Genomic DNA, 20,910 nt, shown 5'->3' on the forward strand with positions numbered 1-20,910 from the left:
AATTTTTTAAATAATATTTATTCCTTAATCTACAATAGCTTTTGCTGACCCATCGGTTTATTTTTGGAAAGAAGCGTAATTTGGAGGTGGAACATTGGTATATGTAGCTAGTCTCTTTATTCATAACCTTCATAATGAGGTAGGACTAGTTGTAAGATCACAATAGGAATGATACTCTTTGGAAGCCAAAGAGAGATAATTCCTGCAGCAGTTTTTACCAAGGAAAATAAACTAGGAAGCCCTGAAGAGGTAGTACTGGTAGTCCTCAACTTATAACAGTCTGTTTAAATGACTGTTAAAGTTACAATGACAATGGAAAAAGTGACATGATTGTTTTTCACACTTATGATCACTGCAGCATCCTCATAGTCACATGATCAAAATTCAGATGCTTGGCAATTGGTTTATATTTATGACGCTTGTCGTGTCCCAGGGTCATTTGATTACTTTTTGCAACCTTCTCTCAAGCAGGCTCAAGCTCAATCCCTCCAAGACTGAGTGGCTGTGGTTTCCGTCATCCCGATTTGTGCATCTTGTTCCATCTTCGATGATAGGGGGAGAAATTTTAGCCCCCTCAGAGAGGGCCCGCAATCTGGGCGTCCTCCTGGATATGCAGCTTAGTTTAGAAGAACACCTGACAGCCGTGACCAGGGAGGCCTTCTACCAGGTTCGACTGGTACGTCAGTTGTGCCCCTTCCTGGATCGGGATGCTCTGTGCATAGTCACTTATGCCCTCGTCCTTTCTCGCTTGGACTACTGTAACACTCTCTACATGGGGCTGCCCTTGAAGAGCACCCGGAGGCTTCAGCTGGTCCAAAATGCGGCTGCACAGGTTATCATGGGGGCACCTAGGTGCTCCCATGTTACACCCCTTTTAGGTGGCCTGCACTGGTTGCCGGTTGTCTTCCAGGTGCGATTCAAGGTACTAATTATGATCTTTAAAGCGCTCCATGGCTTAGGCCCAGGATACATGCGAGACCACTTACTGCCACCGGTAGCCTCCCACCGTCCAGTGCGATCCCACAGAGTTGGCCTCCTCAGGGTGCCGTCGGCCAGACAGTGTCGGCTAGCGACCTCCAGGGGGAGAGCCTTCTCTGTGGGAGCGCCTTCCCTCTGGAATGAGCTGCCCTTGGAGCTTCGTATAATCCCCGACCTCCGGTCCTTCCGACGTGCCCTAAAAAGTTGGCTTTTCCAGCAAGCCAGCCTGGTCTGAACAAAACAAAATAAATTATTGATCATTGTTAATTTTAATTCGATTTTTTTAAAAAAAATGTTATTGTTAATTCTAATTGGGTTTGTTTGGGATATTCTATTTAATTTTTTTTAACTTTTGTAATGTGTTTCTTTTAATGTTGTACGCTACCCTGAGTCCTTGGGAGAAGGGCGGCATATAAATCTAATAAACCAAACCAAACCAAGCAAAGTCAACGGGGAAGCCAGATTTGCTTAGCAACTCTATTACTAACTTAACTGCAGTGATTCACTTAACAACTGTGGCAAGAAGGGTCATCAAGCGGGTCAAAACTGACTTCACAACTGTCTCATTTAGCAACAGAAATGTTGGGTTCAATTGCAGTTCTAAGTCGAGGACTATCTGTACCACACTTTTGTGAAAATCAAACCATACAAAGATTAAGGATGCTAAGACATGTAGTTTAGCCACATCTGAAAAGTCAGAGATCCCCAATTTAAATGATTTAATTGACTGAATATACCAGGTTTTCCCGAAAACAAGACAGAGTCTTATTTTCTTTTGAGCCCTGAAATAAGCACTTGGCCTTATTTTGGGGTAGGTCTTATTATTTTTGAGGTGCAGGAAGTGGCGACCATGGTCAAGTCATGGCTGCTACAATATTTTTGGGGAGCGCCTATTTCCGAGGGAGGGCTTATTTTAGCGCATGCGCTCAAAAGCCCGACTGGGCTTATTTTCCAAGGAGGTCTTATTTTAGAGGAAACCAGGTAGTTTACTACTAAGTATACAGGTTTAGTAGTCCAGTGCAATGTTTCATTTATTGAAATGATCTGTTTCTCAGTATCACTCTTCTCTTTGTAGATTCAACATATTAGGGGGGGGGGCAGAAAAGGTTATCAGAGGCTTATTGTATCCAGTTACATTAGTCATCACTCTTTTACTGATGTCAATGTTAATAAAAATAGTGCAGGATGAGTTTCAGATTTCATGTCTATTAAACCTTGTATCAAGAGACCAAAAAGTTATTTACAGAAGAATTTCACATTCAATATTGAGGGGAAAAACAACACCCCAATGACAGATCACTCTTTGCAAATGTACAAAGCAGAGGTCATAGCAACCTTGTGGTTATATTAGAAACAGAAAATGTTGCTAAGAAGCATGTGGCTTACATGAAATATTTGACAAGGTAAAAGTGAAATATCAGGTTTTGAGTGTCAGAAACCTTGACAGTCACAGAGAGACAGGACTTTTCCACCACTGTGATGAGATACTCCCAAGAACACTTCTAGGGTCAGGCCCGTGTTCAGACACCTGCGTAAACAAGTCATCATATGGGAAATGGGAACATGAAAACAGAATCCCGGGCTGGCAATATTCCAGGCACAGATTACATCTCCATAAAAAAGAATTGCTGGTTGACAAACAGCCTTTATTTCAAATGAGCTTAAAACAACCTTATTTTGCTTAAAGACGAACGCATTGTTCCAAAGAACTCTTAAAACGTGTGCAATTCAGCAAAAATAAGGGGAGGGGGAAATCTGAAGATTATTTAAAGAACCACCTGCTCTCACACAATCTGCACAGCACTCTTGAGATCTTTAAGAGGATTCCTTTTGCATTTACATTTGAACATGTACGTATTGTATACATATATATACCATGCGTACGTTTAACATCAATGGCTTCATTCTGTTTTTTCTGTGATGAGGCTATAATAGTTTAGGAGGAAGTTTAAAATATTTATTTCTACCAGGACTTATGGTGATTTCTTAGCGGGTTTGTTTTGTTTGAGAAGTGATTACGAATCATTTTTTGCAAGGATTTTAAATCCGCAAGAAAAGGAGAGTGAAACATTTTGAAATAAACAATGCAGGCCCTTTTGTGGGCACGGGTAGCTAGTAGAAATGATCACCCTTCAGAGGCCGTTCAATGTTTATAAGTAATTTGAATTTTTTTTTCTAAAAGATGGAGCATTAAAATAATGATAAAGATGTACTGTATAAGGGATACAAACTGACATGATTGGGCAAGGAAAAGGTGCTGCATTTGCCATCAATAAAAATATAAAAGTTCATATTACAGGTATTGAGGAAAGGAATCAAAAGTATAGCTATCAATACTTAGGTTAGGGTTAGTAACCCTGTAACGTGAATCTATCAATTTCTAGTTTGTTTTTTCATTCATGAAATGGAAGAGGCAAGTGGGAATGAATGACCATGCTGGTTATTCATTTGTGGCTTAGTAAAATAGGATTTGTTGCTTTACATGTTTCCCCAAGGTCCTTTTTTAGGTAGAAAATAAATCAGTAATGTAATAAAAGTGATTTAAAGAAACAAAAAGCTTTTCTGATTTTAATTAAATCTAGCAAATCTTTCATCTTTTCATAAGCTTCATTTGCAGATTAATCAAGCCACTGAATTACCTTTCAAATTACACTGAATTTAGACATAAGTGACATTAAGATAATGTCTATACTACCACCACTCCCCACTCCTTCAAAACTACCATATTTTGGGACTATAAGACACACCAGTGTATAAGACGTACCAAGATTTTTTTTTATAGAAATGCATTTTCATGTTACTTGACCAGAATGGAGAAAGTCGAAAATATTAGCATATACACAACAACATTCTGGTTTACAAACAAAAGTAGTGGCAAAATGCTCCTGACATTCAATCTGATGGACAGGAGTGCTTAGGAAAGCATAATTGCATAAGGTGTAGTTGAGGATATTAACATTTACAAAGTTTTGAGTTTAGTAGTAAATATTCCGAGGAACTCTCCCACGTCCAATACAATTCAAAGCTTTCTTTTAAACATCCCTTACCAAAAGTGAAGTCTTTGGTATAAACTTACATAATCAAAAGGCATTAATAATATTGCATTAATACAAAGTAAAGCTATTAAATGGTAGTGATTTAAGTCAGCGGTCTCCAACCTTGGCAACCCCAAGACTTGTGGACTTCAACACCCAGCTAGCTGAGGAACTCTGGGAGTTGAAGTCCACAAGTCCCAAAGTTGCCAGGGTTGGAGATCCCTGACTTAAGAAGCTCTCTCACTTGTAACTATGAGTAATTATGAGGTGGAAAAAACACCTTCCACCAAAGGCGCCAGGAAGGACATTTGAAGTCCTCTCTTCCTACTGCGTTCACACACACCGAAAAGGCAAGACAAGGCAGGCTAAACGTAACCCTAACACCGTCCTCTTCTGTAATAGCTACCCTGGCCAAGATCCAAAATGGCAGTTGTGAGTACCTTGTAGCCAGCAAAGAACGAGAAATCTGCTTTCCTGGATTCTTGGCATTGGAAGAGAAGGTCTTGAAAATCCCATTCCTTTGAATTTAATTTTGAAATGCACCAAAGAAGTGAAGACTTAAGGTTGCGTAAAAAAAGTGAATCGGTAAACAAGGGCCACCCAACCCTTCCATCGATGTTGATTTTGGCTACATACCCAAATCCATGGAGTTTTCTGGGTTGAATGCCCAAGCCATTCATAAGGAAGCAGATCCAAATGATGGCAGCTGGGTCGGCATCGGCATTTTCATGGTGATGCTTCATAAGACACACCAAGATTTTGAAAAGGTAAGTAAGAAAAAAAACGTTTTTCTCCTCCCTGGCCCCCAGGAGCACTCTGCAGGCTTCAGCAGGACTGGGGGAAGGCAAAAACGCCCCCGTTTTTGAGAAAAATGTGTGGAAAATGTGCTGAAGCCTGAAGAGTGCTGGTGGTGGGTGGGGGAAGGCCAAAACGCATCAATTTTTGTGAAAAACCACTCATTTTTGCAAAAAAAGGGCCCCATTTTTTGCCCGTTTTTTTACAAAAACTGGAATATTTTTGCCTTCTCTCTATGAGAGAGGGAGAAATACTAGTTTCACTACATCATAACTGAACTAGAAATAAATCAGCTCAGTAGCTGATCCTGGTTGACAGCATGAAATCATACAAGGGCACAACTTCTTCTGGAGCAATGCAAATAATCTGAAGTAATTTAAGTAGGTCTAAATAAAATTATTTTGAATCCACATAAAATCTTTCTCTTTTCTCTGTTAAATTTTTTGTACAGAAAAGCAGACCTTGACTGCTGGGATTTAGAAGCTTTCTGTCAACCTCTACATGCCCACAAATAACTAAAACCTAGAACCTTTTAGAGACTGAGTGCCAAAACTGCAATCCAAAAGCCCACTTATTTATTGCAAAATCCCAACATGGCAATTTAACCTGAATAAGGAGGTTTTACTAGCTAAAATAATGATAAACAGCAGCATTCATCTAATTGTTCTAAGAAAAACGTGATAAATGCACTTTTATGCCCCATTTTTTTCTGCTTTTAAAATATTACGTTTAGCAACAATAAAAAACATTTAACCTGAATAATGAGGTTTTACTACCTAAAATAATGATAAACAGCAGTGTTCAGCTAATTGTTCTAAGAAAAATGTGATCAATGCACTTTTATGCCCCATTTTTTTCTGCTTTTGAAATATTACATTTAGCAACAATAAAAAGTTGTGTAATATCATTTCTCTTTTCCTCTCTCTTTTCCCTTTCTTTCTTGCTTTCTCACTCTTTGCCTAGCTTTTCCTCCCTTGCTCGTTCCCTCCCTCCCTCAATCCCTTCCTCCATCTCCCTCTTTCTCTCTCTGTCTCTCTCTTTCTCTCCTCTTTCTCTCTCCCCCCTCTTTCCCTTCCTCTCTCTATCGCTCTCTGTTTCTGTTTCCTTCCCTCCCTCTTTCTTTCTCTCTTTCTATCCTTCTCTCTGTTTCTCTCTCCCTCCCTCTTCTCTTTCTCTTTCCTTCCCCCCTCTTTCTCTTACTCACTCTCTCTTTCCTTCCCTCCTCCAACTCTCTGTTTCCTTCCCCCCTCTCTTTCCCTTTCTCACTCTCTCTTTCCTTCCCCCCTCTCTCTTTCCTCATTCCCTCAATTTCTCTCTCTCTTTCCCTCCCCCCTCTTTCTGCCTCCCTCTGTTTCTCTCTCTGTATTTCTCTCTCTCTCTTTCTTCCCCATCCCCCCTGGGGGGAGTGGCAGGGGTGAAATTCAGCAGATCCCAGAGAACTGGTAGTGGAAATTTTGAGTAGTTTGGAGAACTGGCAAATAACACTTCTGGCTGGCCCCAGAGTAGGGTGGGAATGGAGATTTTGCAATATCCTTCCCCAGGAGTAGGGAGGGGATTTTGCGTTATCTTTCTCCTGGAGTGGGGTGGAAATGGAGATTTTTCAGCATCCTTCCCCTGCCACGCACATCAAGCCACTCCCACAGAACAGGTAGTAAAAAAAATTGAATTTCACTATTGAAATTCAGGGAATGAACCCCTGAACACCAGTTGGGTGGTGGGAATCTGACTTCAGAGGCCGACGAGTCCAGGAGCAGCCCCCCGAAGGCCCGCTAGCCGGCAGGGAAGTGGAGCATCCCAACACAGGTTGCTTTTTCTGCAGAAAAAGCAACTAGGAGGCAAGAGTGAGCCTACACCGACGCAGGGTCACATTGTGGCTCTGTGTCATAATGGACTCCAGGAGGTGGAGGAACCCCATCTCCCCCATTCGTCACCAGGGATCTAGATGCTTGCTATTTAGCCTAAAGTTTAGTCAGGAATTGTCAGCATTGTGAGATAGACCAAGCAGGAAACATGACCTGGTAAGCTTTACAATTCTACCTTAGTGCATTAACAGAAACTTCCATGTCTGAATGAATATCTCTTCCCTCATCCCCTTTACAACCCAAGAAACTAGGGGGCTTTTGATTCTCTTGCTTTGTCCATATTGCTGCTGTGGGCTAAGTTGCCTTTTATCTGACTGTTCCCTTGGCTGCATCTTTTTACCCTGTCTGCCAAGGTCATTCCCACATACCATTACAAGACTGCTACTCTTCCCAACATACACTTTCATGCGTATAGTATTTGTAATATAAGAAACTAAGACCAAAGTCTAAAGCTTTGTTATCATTTACAAAATGCATATGTATGCACATAAAAGACTGTAAATATTTTTTTAAAAATATCAGAATTAATAAATTCAGAAATATTCTAAACAGATACATATGAAGCTGCATGGATAAATGGGAATTATGCAGTTTTAACCTGTCATAGATACAAAGTAGAAATGAGAACTGACCTTTTAATCATCAAAGTCTTACCACATAAAGATCTATTATCTATTTCACTAATTCTTACCATGAGGTTCAGCATACTTCATCCTAACATCCTCATTTATATTGCCTTTTCAGGAAATGCATGAAAGCTAGACAAGAAAGATCTTCCCTAAAGCTTTTTATGCTATCTGTCTTTACTGCAATTAAAGTCTTTGATTTGTACACCCTCTATCCCTGTTGATTTAAGAGAAGCTACATTTCTTAAATTTTGGGCATGTTACCAATTACCACTTTAATCTGTTGATTAAAAGACTAAAATTATCAATTTAGTCAAGGGCAACCTAAACTGGTCAAGCTTGAACATGAAATATGGTTCAGTTTTAAAACATCCCAAATTCAAGATGGATCACCAGTATTTTTCTTCAGATAATAATTTCTTTGATATATATAATTTTTACACATTAGTGCCAATTCAGAAATAACCAGATAGTTCATTCCAGATATACTGAATCCACTGTTTAGATTCTTTCTGAATATAATAGTTTTTCTCTCCTTTGTGCTTTCAATCACTGCTCAGTGATAGTTTTGTGTACACCCACCACCCCATGGAAATGATGTCTTATACACTCAGATGGGTCTTTATCCAGAGGTGGGATTGAAAACTGTTAGCAACTGGTTCTCTGCCTGGTTGCTGGGTAGGCATGGCCTACTTGGCCTCCTGCACAATGGTGGGGATGGGTGTTTTCAGAGGCTCCAGAGGCTTTCCATGAGCCTCCAGGAGGGTGAAAATGGCCTCCCCTGGCCTCCGGAGGCCCTCAGGAGGCCCAAAACTGAACTTCGAGGAGGCCTGTTTTTCGCCTACCCAGAGCCTCCGCATGGGCCTTGCACTTACCTGGTATGATGAACAGGCTGCATGGAGAGTCCTGGGAGGGCAGAGCCAGCCAGTCCTTGAAACAACCAGTTTGGGAAATCAGATGCAAAATTAACATCCGGTTCACTTGAACCGGTGTGAACCGGCTGAATCCCATCCCTGGCTTCATCCACTAAAAAGTGCTGAATCCTGTTTTCTGATGGCATCAATTCCTGCAATACTACTATCTTACATGAACTGCATGTCATAAGAGGACTAACAATACTTTTGCTCTATGCTCTATTGGGGTCTCAGTGGGGTCACTGAACTCAGCAGGCTGTCCCTGGGAATTACACAGCACACATGATAAAGCATTTTTAAAAAGCTGTTATTTTTTTTTCACTAGGATCACATGTCCATCATCTACAATATTCTATCCTTCTTTCCTTTGACTCATAAAGTTCTTTTCATGTATATTATTTTCTTGGCATCACTTCTAGGGTTCATTTTAAATTTAGGCAGGAATTAGTCATCCATCATCACTTTGCCCACTGGCAATTTTGATCGTAACAACTTTTTCCCAAAAGGATGCATGCTGTTCATATGTCAAACTTTTATTTAAAAGCTTGTCAATATCCAATAAATTGTGCCAAGGACGAAACAATTAAAATAACTGAATTTCACCTGATATTGAGTTTGAGTTTCATTTTATTTATATGCCGCCCTATTCCCTGCGGGACTCAGGGCAGCACACAAACCCAAGGAGGGGAAGGGAAAGATACAAAAAACTACAAAATACAGGGCATTTAAAAGCAACCAACAACCACACGATTCGAGAGGGGAAGGGAACTCATCAACCCCAGGCCTGCCGACACAGCCAGGTTTTAACGGCTTTTCGGAAGGCCTGGAGAGAGATGAGGGTCCGAATCTCTGCGGGGAGTTCGTTCCAAAGGGCCGGAGCTGCCACAGAGAAGGCCCTCCCTCGGATAGTAGCCAGATGACATTGGCTGGTAGACGGAACCCGGAGGAGGCTGCCCTGTGTGATCTAATGGGTCTTTTGGAGGTAATTGGCAGCAGACGGTTTCTCAAGTACCCAGGTCCAATACCATGAAGGGCTTTATAAGTGACGACTAGCACCTTGAAGCGTATCCAGAAACCAATCAGTAACCAGTGCAGCTCGCGGAGGATAGGTGTAACGTGGGTGTACCGAGGTGCACCCACAATCGCTCGGGGGGCTGCATTCTGGACGAGCTAAAGTCTCCGAATGCTCTTCAAGGGCTGCCCCATGTAGAGCACATTGCAGTAGTCAATATTGTTCCATGTCCCCATCAACTCATACTATCTCATCCCTAACTCTGTGCCACAAAAATTACTCTTGTAGTGAGGCCACCAAAAAGTACCTAGGGCTTAATCCACTCATAAAATATAATCTTTGCCTAATAATTACGGAACTACTGTACTGTTTTCAGTTCTTCTTTTTTATTGTTGTAAGCCACCTAGCATAGCCCCATTGTGAAATAGGCAACAAATAGGTTTAACAGATAATAATAATACAGAAGACATGAGTCCAGAGTTAGAAAATATAATGCTAATCAGTCTCTCTTATAAAATAAAATGAAAGATAGTTATGACAAACACATCTCATCAATTCCAAAGGATCTACTTTATGCATAACTATATCTGGCTCCAACCTATTACGTTGAGCCTAAAATAAACTTGCCATATCATTTTACTGTACGATGAAAAAACTAAAATGCATATTCACAATATGATAGGACCTCTGGGAATGTGTGTTGTTATATGATGGTCTCTGCACAAATATTATATATACTATACAAGAGGAGTCTAACTACCATTATGTTACACTCCCAGTTGCCTTCTGGCAAAATGCATCACAAATGTCACAAATACACTATATTAAAATGGAAGACAGTAAGGACCATTATAATGATTCACTTTGATGACTTGATGTCCTTTGGCTGTCGCTCTCATTCTAAGCCATGAACTGTACAAACTCAGTTGCTGCTTCTATATTTCAATTTTTGTGCTAGCCTTTTTTACTTTTCCTTGGGCTTTCACAATTGTCTTAGTCAGCCGTTCAGATTCTTGAGTAGGAAGCCTTACACTTTTGTAAATATTCTTCTGACTAAATAGTTCAAGTGTAAAATAATGCTGTCAGGGACTTTTGAAATAATTTTAGAAGGTGCTTTTGAGTGGGGGTGGGGGTATAGAAATATAACACATGTCTAAATCTTTAAAGAAGCTTTGTCTTTTCCTGAGATCACAGATCTCCCTTCTGGAGCTGACACACAATGACAGAACAAGATACGGCTGCCTTAAGTAATTGCAATTAAATACAAAGTTTGTATCTGTGCCTGCTGTGAAGCATCTTTTTGGAATCAAATCAAAAGTACTGAACCAGCATTAGTTAGCCCGCCAATGCAGCTGCCAAGAGTACCAGGCCTTTAAATGCCTCTAACTATACATACTTGCCAGCTAGTCTTAAATTGGGTTTTGTCTCAAAAATTCATTTTCAAAGAAAAACAAAGATTCAAAGAAATTGGGTTTTGGCTCAAAGATTCAGAGAATTCAAAAAGAAACAAGAAAGTCCAGTTGCCTCTTGATGTGGGAAGTTATCATCCAGCCCTCTCCCAGAAAAATGAAATATCCTAGGAAATATTGAAAAGGCAGAATATTTCTCTGGATGTGAAAAGAAACATGTTTTAAAAGACAGAATAGTTGCCTGTGGCTTCCTGCCCATCCCCACTGTTAATGGGCCATTAAGGCGGCCAAGCTAGCCCACTTTACATAATAAAGACTTCACCACAGCTACAGGAAAGCATGATACTATTGGCCCTTTACTCAACTGACCACATGGCATCTGAGAATTCATCCATACCTGGATTCAAAACACAGCCTAGAGAGTAGCCCCTGCATGGCCCCATGGGACTCTGACAACCAATCAAAATAGATTTTTTACACAGGAACAGGAAACAGAGAGGTGGGACTGAACAGGTTATAAAAAGCCTAGCAAGCCCCTCCTTCAGCCCTTCTCTTCTTCTCCACCAACATTGAAGCATATGATCACCTTTTCTGTTCAGGGCTCAAGCCATGTGGCCCTGTCCAACAATAAACCATCTTTCCAAGCAGCCTCCATGTCTCCAGTGTCTTTTTCCTCACTTGGAGCTGAACCCAGAAGGACATTTCTTTCATCATTGAAAAAGCTCCTTTGGGACAACCATGACCTGGATGACTGAGAATCTCCATAGTTTCTGCCTCTATGCAAAATCCTTTGGGGAATTTGCACATATTTCTAATAAGGGTGTGACATAAACATTTTTGATTTATTTTCACAGTGAATTTTCTAAGAGAGAGATAGAGTTTATTAAAGGAAGAGAAAGTAAGCACACATTTTCAGCTTTTTTGCCCTGTGTGTTGTATTTTTAAAAAATCTTTTAATATTCAACCAGTAGCAAGATGTTTACAAAGATGAGATCAACATCAATAAAGCATGGGAAAAGCTGCAAGGATATGCTCATATATACGTGCAGTTATTTTGCTATTATAGGGGTGACATTTTGTTTTAAGACTGCAGTATTCAGCAATACCTGAGCTCTTCATTATCCTCCCAGAAGTGCACCGAAATGAGGTATTTTGGGTGTTGCACAGTCAGCTGCTGTGACTTAACACATTCTCAGGACTATTGAGACAAAAAAAGTGCAATGTAATATATCACCAACATTCTTTTGCACAGAATATTGAACTAAATGTGGGGGCAGAGAGAGAAGGGGGAGAGGAAAAAACCCCTTAGCATTGAAGTGGTCCTTCTGCCACTGAAGCAGCTTGGAGAGAAACCACCTGTCCAACTCCTTTAGGCCTGCTTTCTATTTCTCAACTACCCTATAGAATTGTAAGGTTTATGTTAATGTGGGATAAGAAGATTCCAGACTGAAGAGGAAAGCTTGCTGGGCTCATTTGCATGTCAATAAACCCAGCCTGATTCTGCTTCACAGTTCACAGCTAACTGCAAGAAGACCCTTGGGAACAAACAGAAAGCACTTGTTTCACTTTGCTGCCACCTTGATCTTTGAAAGATGGAGGTTTCAATGGTAAGAGAGGAAAACAGTTTGCACGTATTCCCATAATACTTTCTGGAGCATGCTGTGCTATTAGCAGTCGGGGAAAGGAGCTCCAAAGTAATTGCATTTCAGAGGGAAGCATAAATGCTGCGTTGTCTATGAAAAGAGCAGGTTATCGGTATGATTAAAGTCCAAATCGCTTTTAAGGGCATTTATAGTCACAAAAAAGATCATTAAGCGTGCCTTGCTTTAGAATTTTTCCTAACCCATCCATTTTTTAAAGCTTATCTTTCTACATGTATATGTAGAAAGCATATGAACTGCAATCACTCTTATTACAGAGGAAATGTAGCTAGTCTGTTCTCAAATCAATGCAATTACTTTTATGTTGAATGATATCATTTCTTTAAATGCACATTTTGAATTACAAAGGTTTACAGCAGAACATGAATATGTAGCAAGAATCTGAATGAAGTCAGGATCAGAAATAACATTGATAAGAAACTTTCATTCTTCACATACTGGTTTGTGAAAACAATTCCCAAAAACGAAATGAATGAGAAAAAAATGACAGGTATGTTACATAAATGGAATTGGGGAGGTGGAATGGAAGGTGTAGGAACCCATAATTATTAGTACTTGAAAGGGAGGATATGAAAATTCACAAAAAGTAAGTGTATTCAAAAACTATTTGCATTGAAAAGTAACTACTGTCAAAAAAACAACAGGACTAGACTTTAGCTCCCATACCCTACTTCGTGTCCCAAGGCACTCAGGTGATCACTATGGCTATAGCATGTTAGATTAGCTTAGTTTTTAATTTAAGAAATGGGTTCTATAGTAGAATTTGGTAGAAGAAATCTGAAATTAAAAGAGAAATCAAAAATGCAATCAAAGCCATGTAGAAGTGTGTTTTTCTCTCCCTGACAGCCATCAGAACCAATTACAAATAGATCAAATCTCATAAAAGCACCACCATCACAGTCTTACCTTTGAAGGAAGCCATGCATACCATATGATTGTTTATCATGAAGCTTTTTGGATTCAATCCTTCAAAAGCAATTTGGAGAGCATAGAATATCCATACATTTTGTTGTAATGGCTTAAGACAGCAGTACCTTTTTTCTGGGATCACACTGCTTTAAAGTGTAGAAAAAGTTGCTCTTTTTAAGCTTCTATGCCCCTCCAAAACAAATTAAATCCAAAATGCTACATTGCACTAGTTATCACTCTTAAACTGGGCTGCTGATTCTGACAAATTTATCTTATGCATATAATTAAGATATTAAGAGGGTTTTTTTATAGCTCCCTCTTCCTTGGTGCATAATTTAGCTCTGCCTATTATACAAAAGTGTCCATTGGGCTATGCCAAATAAGAATTGAAGTATTAGATTATTAGATTAACAAGAGTTGGAAGGGACCTTGTAAGTCTTCTAACCCAACCACTTGCCCAAGAATTGCGCCAAACACCACATAAGATTTCCCCTTTCATGGAAAAGCTCTATGTGCATATCTCAGCACTATTACAAACATAACCTTCAAGAGAAATCTGAAATTAACCATTCTATATAAATTGTGATATTCACCATATAGAAATGATAGTAAGTCAGACTTTCCCTTGAAAGTCAGAGGATGACTTTGAAACCATAATTGGCTTCTTTAGATGTAACAATTAGTTTCAAATGACAAGAACAAGCTCAAGATATTCAAACTCACTCTTCCTCTTGTCTTTCTACTGGCATGGGAGAAGGTTCCTATATCAAGCATTGATTCACCATTGTAACAAATTGAAATCATCACTACAAGTTTGAAATTTTGTTTTTCCCAGTCAGAGTTAACAAAAAATTTCTCATGATTGGATTTAACAAATTGTCAATTAGTGTTAATTATAATATGAAATGTAAACTGTTGATCTCCCCCCCAAGTTTATTGGAAGAAACCAGCAGAATTATGGAATCACAACATTTATTTTAAACTATAATTTTCTGAGGATAAAAACATAAAATGTGGTGAAAGAAGAGAACGGGTTTACCTGCTATGATCTCTTTGGCAGCAAAGAAGGCTGTACCCATAATAAAACCAAGTACAAAAAGACACAAGATTTACACATTAGTAATATTTAATTTTTTTCATTTAATTTTTTTTTGATAGTGATCAGAACGGCATAAGCAGAAAAATGGATAAAAGTTGCAAAAATAAAAGGCAGGGGGAAACCTTTTCAGAAGCAGAGAAAAACAATAACTAATTAATCTTGAACTATTTTGAAAAATAAGTCTCCAGATTGTCCTATGATTACATTTACCACAGTTTTTCTTTTTCCTTTTCTTGCTTCATCACAGTCTTTTTTTCCAGAATCTCTGTTCCTCTTTCCTAGATATTTTTAGATGGAGAACAGGATGGCAAACAAAACAGAGTCTCTTACTATTTGAATGGTACAGCAATAACAACAGAAGCATCTTTTATACAAAATAATCACCTTCCTTAAGGTCATGGAGCTTAACTTAAATCTTTGCTTGATTTAGATGCAGAGACATCTATGTGCATGAGAGACATCTTTGTGCATGATTTAAAACCATTATTACAAAAATAAAGTTTTTTGCCCTAACCACAATCTTCACCACCGAGTAATGCTATCTACCTACTAAAAAGTGGATTTTGGGGGGGGAGGGATCCCAAGGACTTTTTCCAAAGACTTTCAATAACGTTTAGCTCTATGGTAAATCATCCCAGACAAGCACACCAGGTGCAACAAACTATAGAAAGCATTTCTGTGCACTTCTAGTTGTCCTCTGTGCCTGATAAAATGAGAAAAAAGCTGTTTGCAACAGATAGAGAATAGTCAATGTGATAGAGAACAGCAAACTACAATTTTCATTAAGACCAATAAAACTTTATCTAATGAACACTTGTTGGAATATTCACCACTGAAATACAAGTGCCTGTAAGCTATTCAAAAGTACTGCCTCCTCCCTGGAAAACTGCAATTCTATTACCAACATATTCTTCCTTCTCCTTCAGCTGCACATTCCATCACACATCTTTGCTCCATTTTGCTTTGTGTTGTTTTGTTTTAAAAGTTTTAAACAATTTTTAAACTCAGATTGTTGAAAGTTGGGTAGCATATCCATTTAATAAATCATCACTATCACCAACACCAAAAAATATACTAAGTCATGGGACAGTGCATGTACTGTATGCTTCCCATTATGTCTAAATCACATTAATCTTTGTGTAGGATCTGTAAAGAGAGTAGATACAGTGGATTCACTTCTTTTGATACCAATAAACAGACTCTGTACACACTTTATTTACCAAGCTTAGCAACCTGGAAACCTCCAAGAAGAGCAAGATCTAGGGCATTAGCTCTAAGAATGACATGATATAGAACCACTTGAGTAGTCAACCTTTCTAAGTTAAAACTTTCTTCAAGTTCCGCAAAGTTAATGTAGCAATTGATGCTGCTGCCCATCATGCTTGTGTCTCACCTGTAAGAATATGAGCTAGCCAGCTAATTGGTTTGTCTTATTATCTTCAATAATTGGATTTTCATTGGTTCTGCAGAACACATTTGTGAAAGGCTTTTCATATGATTTTCATATAGGAAAAATATTTCCATGTGGCTTTTTCCATTGCAGTATCAAAGTGATCAAAAAGACTGAGCCTAAAGGTATTTTCTCCATGTATGAATGTTCTGAAATTCCTGAATTTTCTGCTTTTAATTCTCTGGTTTCCAAAACAAGGGGGTCCTTGGCCTTCTTTTTATTTCCAAGTATATAAAGATTGTCCCTGTACAACCTTTCTTCTCTACATCTATCCCATTCCTCAGTTTTAGACTCAGCTATATTAACTGCTTATTTCTATCAAAGAAAACTAACACAGTACTTTACAGTATTCTACCCCTCTCTGAGGGTTAAATTAGATAAGTCAGCTTTTTGTCGAAAATGAAAATCAGCCACAGGGAACTTTAATTGTTGAACAAATGAACAGTGCATGATTCCATGTGCCCTTCACTGTTCTTCCGTGTCTAGAAGTACCTGGGCATCTGACGTTATTTTGCCTGGTGGAAAAAAGCAACATGCACCAAAGCATAACAACCATGCCCAATCCAGCAATTAAAATATTTGTGCTTATTGCATCGCATCACATCAACTCTAGTTGCAGTATGGGTGTCAGTTATGGTAACTCTTTTCTTTATTATTTTTTTAAAATTATTCATTCATTTACCTACTCAAATGATTTCTGAATAAAATGGTGCATAGATACAACTTGAATTTCAGGTAGGTCCCCAAGACAAGAGACTGCCTAGTCCTGATGGGGACTAGGATGGATGTTGGGGTGGGGAAGGAAAAGGTTCAGGGTAGCCTAGAATCTCCCAGATTAGTCAAGCAGGATTCTGTCTATTAGCTGTAAGCAAATACAGAACTGGACTCAACTGGATCTTGCTGTGTCATCTGTGGGACTCAGGTCTGACAAGTTGACAGAAATAACAAAACCATGATGGAAATAAGAAATAAGGGGGCTTCAATCACATTCTCCAAAGGTCTAGGCAAAGGTGTAGTCTTCAAGGCCCTTAAAGACCCAGTAAATGGAGAATGTTTGAATCTCCATTGAATCTCATTGCAGGTGCTATTACAGATAAAATACACTTCTGGGTTATTATTTAAATGAAGGAATATGGAGGATGCCAACCCTGCCATATCAGCTCAGATGGGCAGAGATTATGAGAGACAGCTAGTTTCTCAAGTAATTTTGTTTAAAGAACACATTACAAAAGAGGAAAACAAATTACAAAAATATAGTCAAGCAATGAGCACGAGTCAACAAATATGGGAAGGAATGCTCCAGTTTTCTTATCTCTGTTATGCTGCAACACCCACTGGATTTATAAGTAAACTCATAGAGTTCCCTGAGACTTGCTCCCAAGTTAACTTACATGTTAAATGTGCTCTGTTCCTATTATCAATCAGAGTTTCAGATTGATTAGTATAATTTCACCATCCCTATGAAGTCTGATCCTAGGCACATGCTTTTTGATCCGTTATTCAGCCAAAACATCAAGGGGAAAATTGCTGGCATTTTACCCACTTTTTAAAGCTTATATCACCCAGCTCTTTTTTTCCCCTCTTTTCTTTTAAATGCTGGCTCAGTTCCTTCTATGTGCTAAATAAAAAATCACCTTTGTTTGGGACCCATTCAAAAACGGCTGCAATGTTTATGTTTGTAAGAAAGGGCTTGCTATACACCTGCAGAGTCTATTCTCTCTACTTCCTGATTTCCGGAACATAAGAAGGCAGACTACTGGAACAGCAGTCACCTCTCATTTCAGACTGCATAGAAACAGTTCAGTTCATGCCTGGATAACCCCCATACTTAACACACACCCTTTCCTGCCAACTCAAAAATTCAATTTTCCAACAGGCACTCATGCATGTTGAATAAAAGCATCTTGATCTCCCGACAGAGAAAGGTTTTTTTTTTAATTCAGCAGGATCTTCCACATACTGACGATGCCTGTCCAAGCAGTCCTTTAAAAGGACCATATTTCACAGGAGACAATTTTGAATGACAGCCATAGTTGCATCTTTCTATTAATACCCAATAAATTCTTCTAAGGTGCAAAGGATTCTGCCAGTTTCCCAATCATTAAAGCTGCCAGTCTCCTGACATTTGAAACAAATCCTTGCTATTGTATTCTCAACCTCATCGGAAATGTATTTTTAAAGCAAATGTGCACAGGAGAGCAATTTCCATTGTTTAAAAATAATCCAGTGGGTGGGTTAAAGGCGCACATGCATAGTTCTTCAAAAAGAGCAGTTGCTGCTGGTTCAGGTTTGAAAATCAGTTTTCCAAAGTCACTAATGTACAGGTTCTCCACAGGTTTAGATCACAATTGCAAGTCCTGTGCTAGCCAGCAATCCTTCCTTCCTTCCTTCCTTCCTTCCTTCCTTCCTTCCTCCCTCTCTCCCTCCTTCCTTCTTTCTTTTTCTCTTTCTTTCCTTCCTCTCCCTCTATTTCTCTCCCTCCCTCCCTCCAGACTGATGTGTGGGTTTCCTAATCTCAATTGTGCTGGGGAGTGGGAAATCCACGCACATTTGCCTCATCCAGAAGTTCCAGGTTCTTTCTAAAACTTTCCCAAGCAACCCCAACAAAGCCCTTTCAACAAAAAGCAAGCGCGGAAAAAAAACAACCCCAAGCACCCAAATCCATCATCAAGCCGGCTTCTCCCAACTTTTTGCGCCTCTGGAATTCCGACCAGGGCAAGCAAGCAAGCAAGCACGCGGAGAGGCAAACCTGGAGAGGGAGGGGGGGGGTTAAAAAGCCCGCACAAGTCCAAACTCTTACATTGCTTCCGCGGGAAAGGCTCTCAGGCAGAGGCCCAACCGCTCAACCCGAAGGAGGAGCTTGGCGGAACTGGCCTCCGCCTGCTTCCCCCTCTCCAGCTTTGCCGCTTCCCGATTTGGATCCGAGCGGGACGCCAGCTGGAGCCGCGCTATGGTTTGGCGAGGAGCGCAAAGCCGGACGCCGCAAAGGGCGCGCAGAGGACGGCGTCCCGTCCAGACATTCTTACCAATTTCATGGTCAGGTTGTTGTGCTCCCAGCGCCACAGCATCACGCTCATCTTCCTCCGCCAGAGCGCCGGCCAACACCTGCCCAGGGCCAGCTAGGTTACAACAAGCTCATCAGCTCCAGCACCGCGTTGCCAACCCGGCATCTCCTAACCCGGCGGCTGCGGGGAGTATCTCTGCCTCTCGGGCGCAGAGCGATCTTCTCATCTTGGCGCTCTTTGGAAACTTAAGGGTTTTCCTGGCCGCGCATAGCCCGGGGCTTTTGATGCCCGCGCGCCCTGTTTGTGCTCCCGCCGCTCCTTTTGAAAAGGCGCTCGGGGAGAGAGAGAGAGGCAGCGGGGACGAGCAAGTCGTCTCCCTTCGCCGCGGCTGCCAGCAGATTGGGCACTCCCGACTCAATGGGCCGTTCAAGGGGGCTGAAGAGAGAGAGAGGGAGAGAGAGAGGCGCGTTTAACCATTTCGGGGGCGGAGCCGGCCCGGGAACTGAGCGAGCTTTGCAAAGCGACCGGGCCGTCACACTCTCCACCCTGGGCTGTGCCACCATGGGAAGGTGCAGCAGGTGGAGGAGGTTTTTACATTCGTGCTTAAGCTGCCATTGGATCCAGGACTTTGTCATTTCCAGCCAACATAATGGGAGTTGTAGTCCCAAGCATCTGAAGGGGGTTTGAGGGGAAGCGCTCCCCTTCACTCCCAGATCAGATAGAAAGGAAAGCAGGCAGGTTGGTAGAAGAAAAAGAGGTTCACCTGACTCCCTCATAAATGAATAATAAGCAGGTGGTCAGTGCAATCTTGATCCATCTAACCCAGAATATGCAAATATTCCAGACTTCCCCATTCTACTCTCCTCCAGATATGCTGGAATACAACTTCTGTCATACTAACAGGAGATTCTGTCCAATACCTCTGAAGAGTCCCAATTTCCCAGAATCTCAGACAAAACTCTTTGTCTTTGCTCTGTATTCTTTCTCATGTCAGTTGCTCTAAAGTTTGGCAGAACCCTAAGATAGGATATATAGAAATATAACCACATTCGTTATGTTGTCTGATTTTTTTTATTTTGTGTGTGTGTGCTAAAAGCGCTCTTAGGGTTAGAACTGTATGTTCAGCACCTGCATTACTATCAACAGTTGGTAGTAACCTGTCCCTCTGATTTAGCTTTCCACAAAGGTTGGCTCTGCAATCTAGATAGCTCCTAAATTGCTGAATTGCCTGATTTTGTAGACGGCACTGAAACATAAAGTAATCACTATGGCCAGATTCCTACAACACACTGAGCCACAAGCCAGCAAATAACATTTTAGCTTAGTATGTTACACCAATCCAATATCTAGACTCTGAACTATGGGAAGAACGTTCTGTCAGAAGGGGGAGGGCATTACACAGGAAAAAAACATAGGAAAGGGAATGTTTTTTCCCCTTTTGCTATTGTATTTTCAATACAATTCCTCTAGTAGTATGCTCCTTAAGTATGAATTTGAAACATTCTCTGCTTCAGCTTTTCTACTGATGAAGGTCAGCCTCACACTTGCATGCAAGAAATGAAAAGCAAATATGCCGGTACACCTTAATATAGACCATCCAAGGATGCAACAGGAATAAAATCTTACCTAATCTCTTTCTGTACCCATCAGGAAAGCATGCGGAGCATTTTCCACAACCCTGGCAGAGGGAAAGACATCACTTTTTTTCTTTTGCAACTTACGTACACACATAAACATAATAAAAACCAGCTGAGGGACTTTAGGATTGTCACTCTCCCTCAGCCCAACTCACCTCACAGTGTTGCTCTTGTGGGGAAATAAGAGGTGGAAGGAATATTATGTATGTTTGCAGCCCTGAGTTGTTTATAAAAATAATAAAGGAGGGAGGAAAACAGACCTCTCTCCAGGAACTAGTTAGGTGTATGCACAAGTGTTAGCTCTTTAGTGTGTTAGGTGTGTGTGCTTATGTGTGTGTTTGAAAAAGGAGATATAATCGAGATGGATGCATGTGTTTTCTGTGTGGGTGTGTCTATTGGCAGCACAGGGCAAATTACCTTTGCTTTACTCTGGGTCACCTAATCTGAAGAGAGAACAGAGAGGACTTAGATTGGAATAGTTGGTAGCAGCATTTCTAGCTGCTCTTCAACTGTCTCTG

The 20,910-nt window shown here is 40.4% G+C and overlaps 1 protein-coding gene across 5 annotated transcripts in view; it reads right to left on the bottom strand.

Annotated features, from left to right (window-relative positions):
• NAV2 (neuron navigator 2) overlaps window positions 1-19,149 on the bottom strand; it is a 253,203-nt gene extending 234,054 nt beyond the window's left edge. For 2 of the 5 annotated variants that reach the window (XM_032224985.1, XM_032224976.1), the window contains exon 1: window positions 18,777-19,149. In XM_032224985.1, coding sequence (XP_032080876.1) covers window positions 18,777-18,827 — 51 coding nt within the window. In that variant the 5' untranslated portion in view covers window positions 18,828-19,149. The remainder of the gene's footprint in view (window positions 1-18,776) is intronic. The other 3 variants (XM_032225004.1, XM_032224995.1, XM_032225011.1) reach the window with 2 other exon arrangements.
• Between the last annotated feature and the right edge of the window lie 1,761 nt (window positions 19,150-20,910).

This window comes from Thamnophis elegans, chromosome 1 (genome assembly GCF_009769535.1).
Source record: "Thamnophis elegans isolate rThaEle1 chromosome 1, rThaEle1.pri, whole genome shotgun sequence".
In the NCBI taxonomy this organism is placed as follows: domain Eukaryota; kingdom Metazoa; phylum Chordata; class Lepidosauria; order Squamata; family Colubridae; genus Thamnophis; species Thamnophis elegans.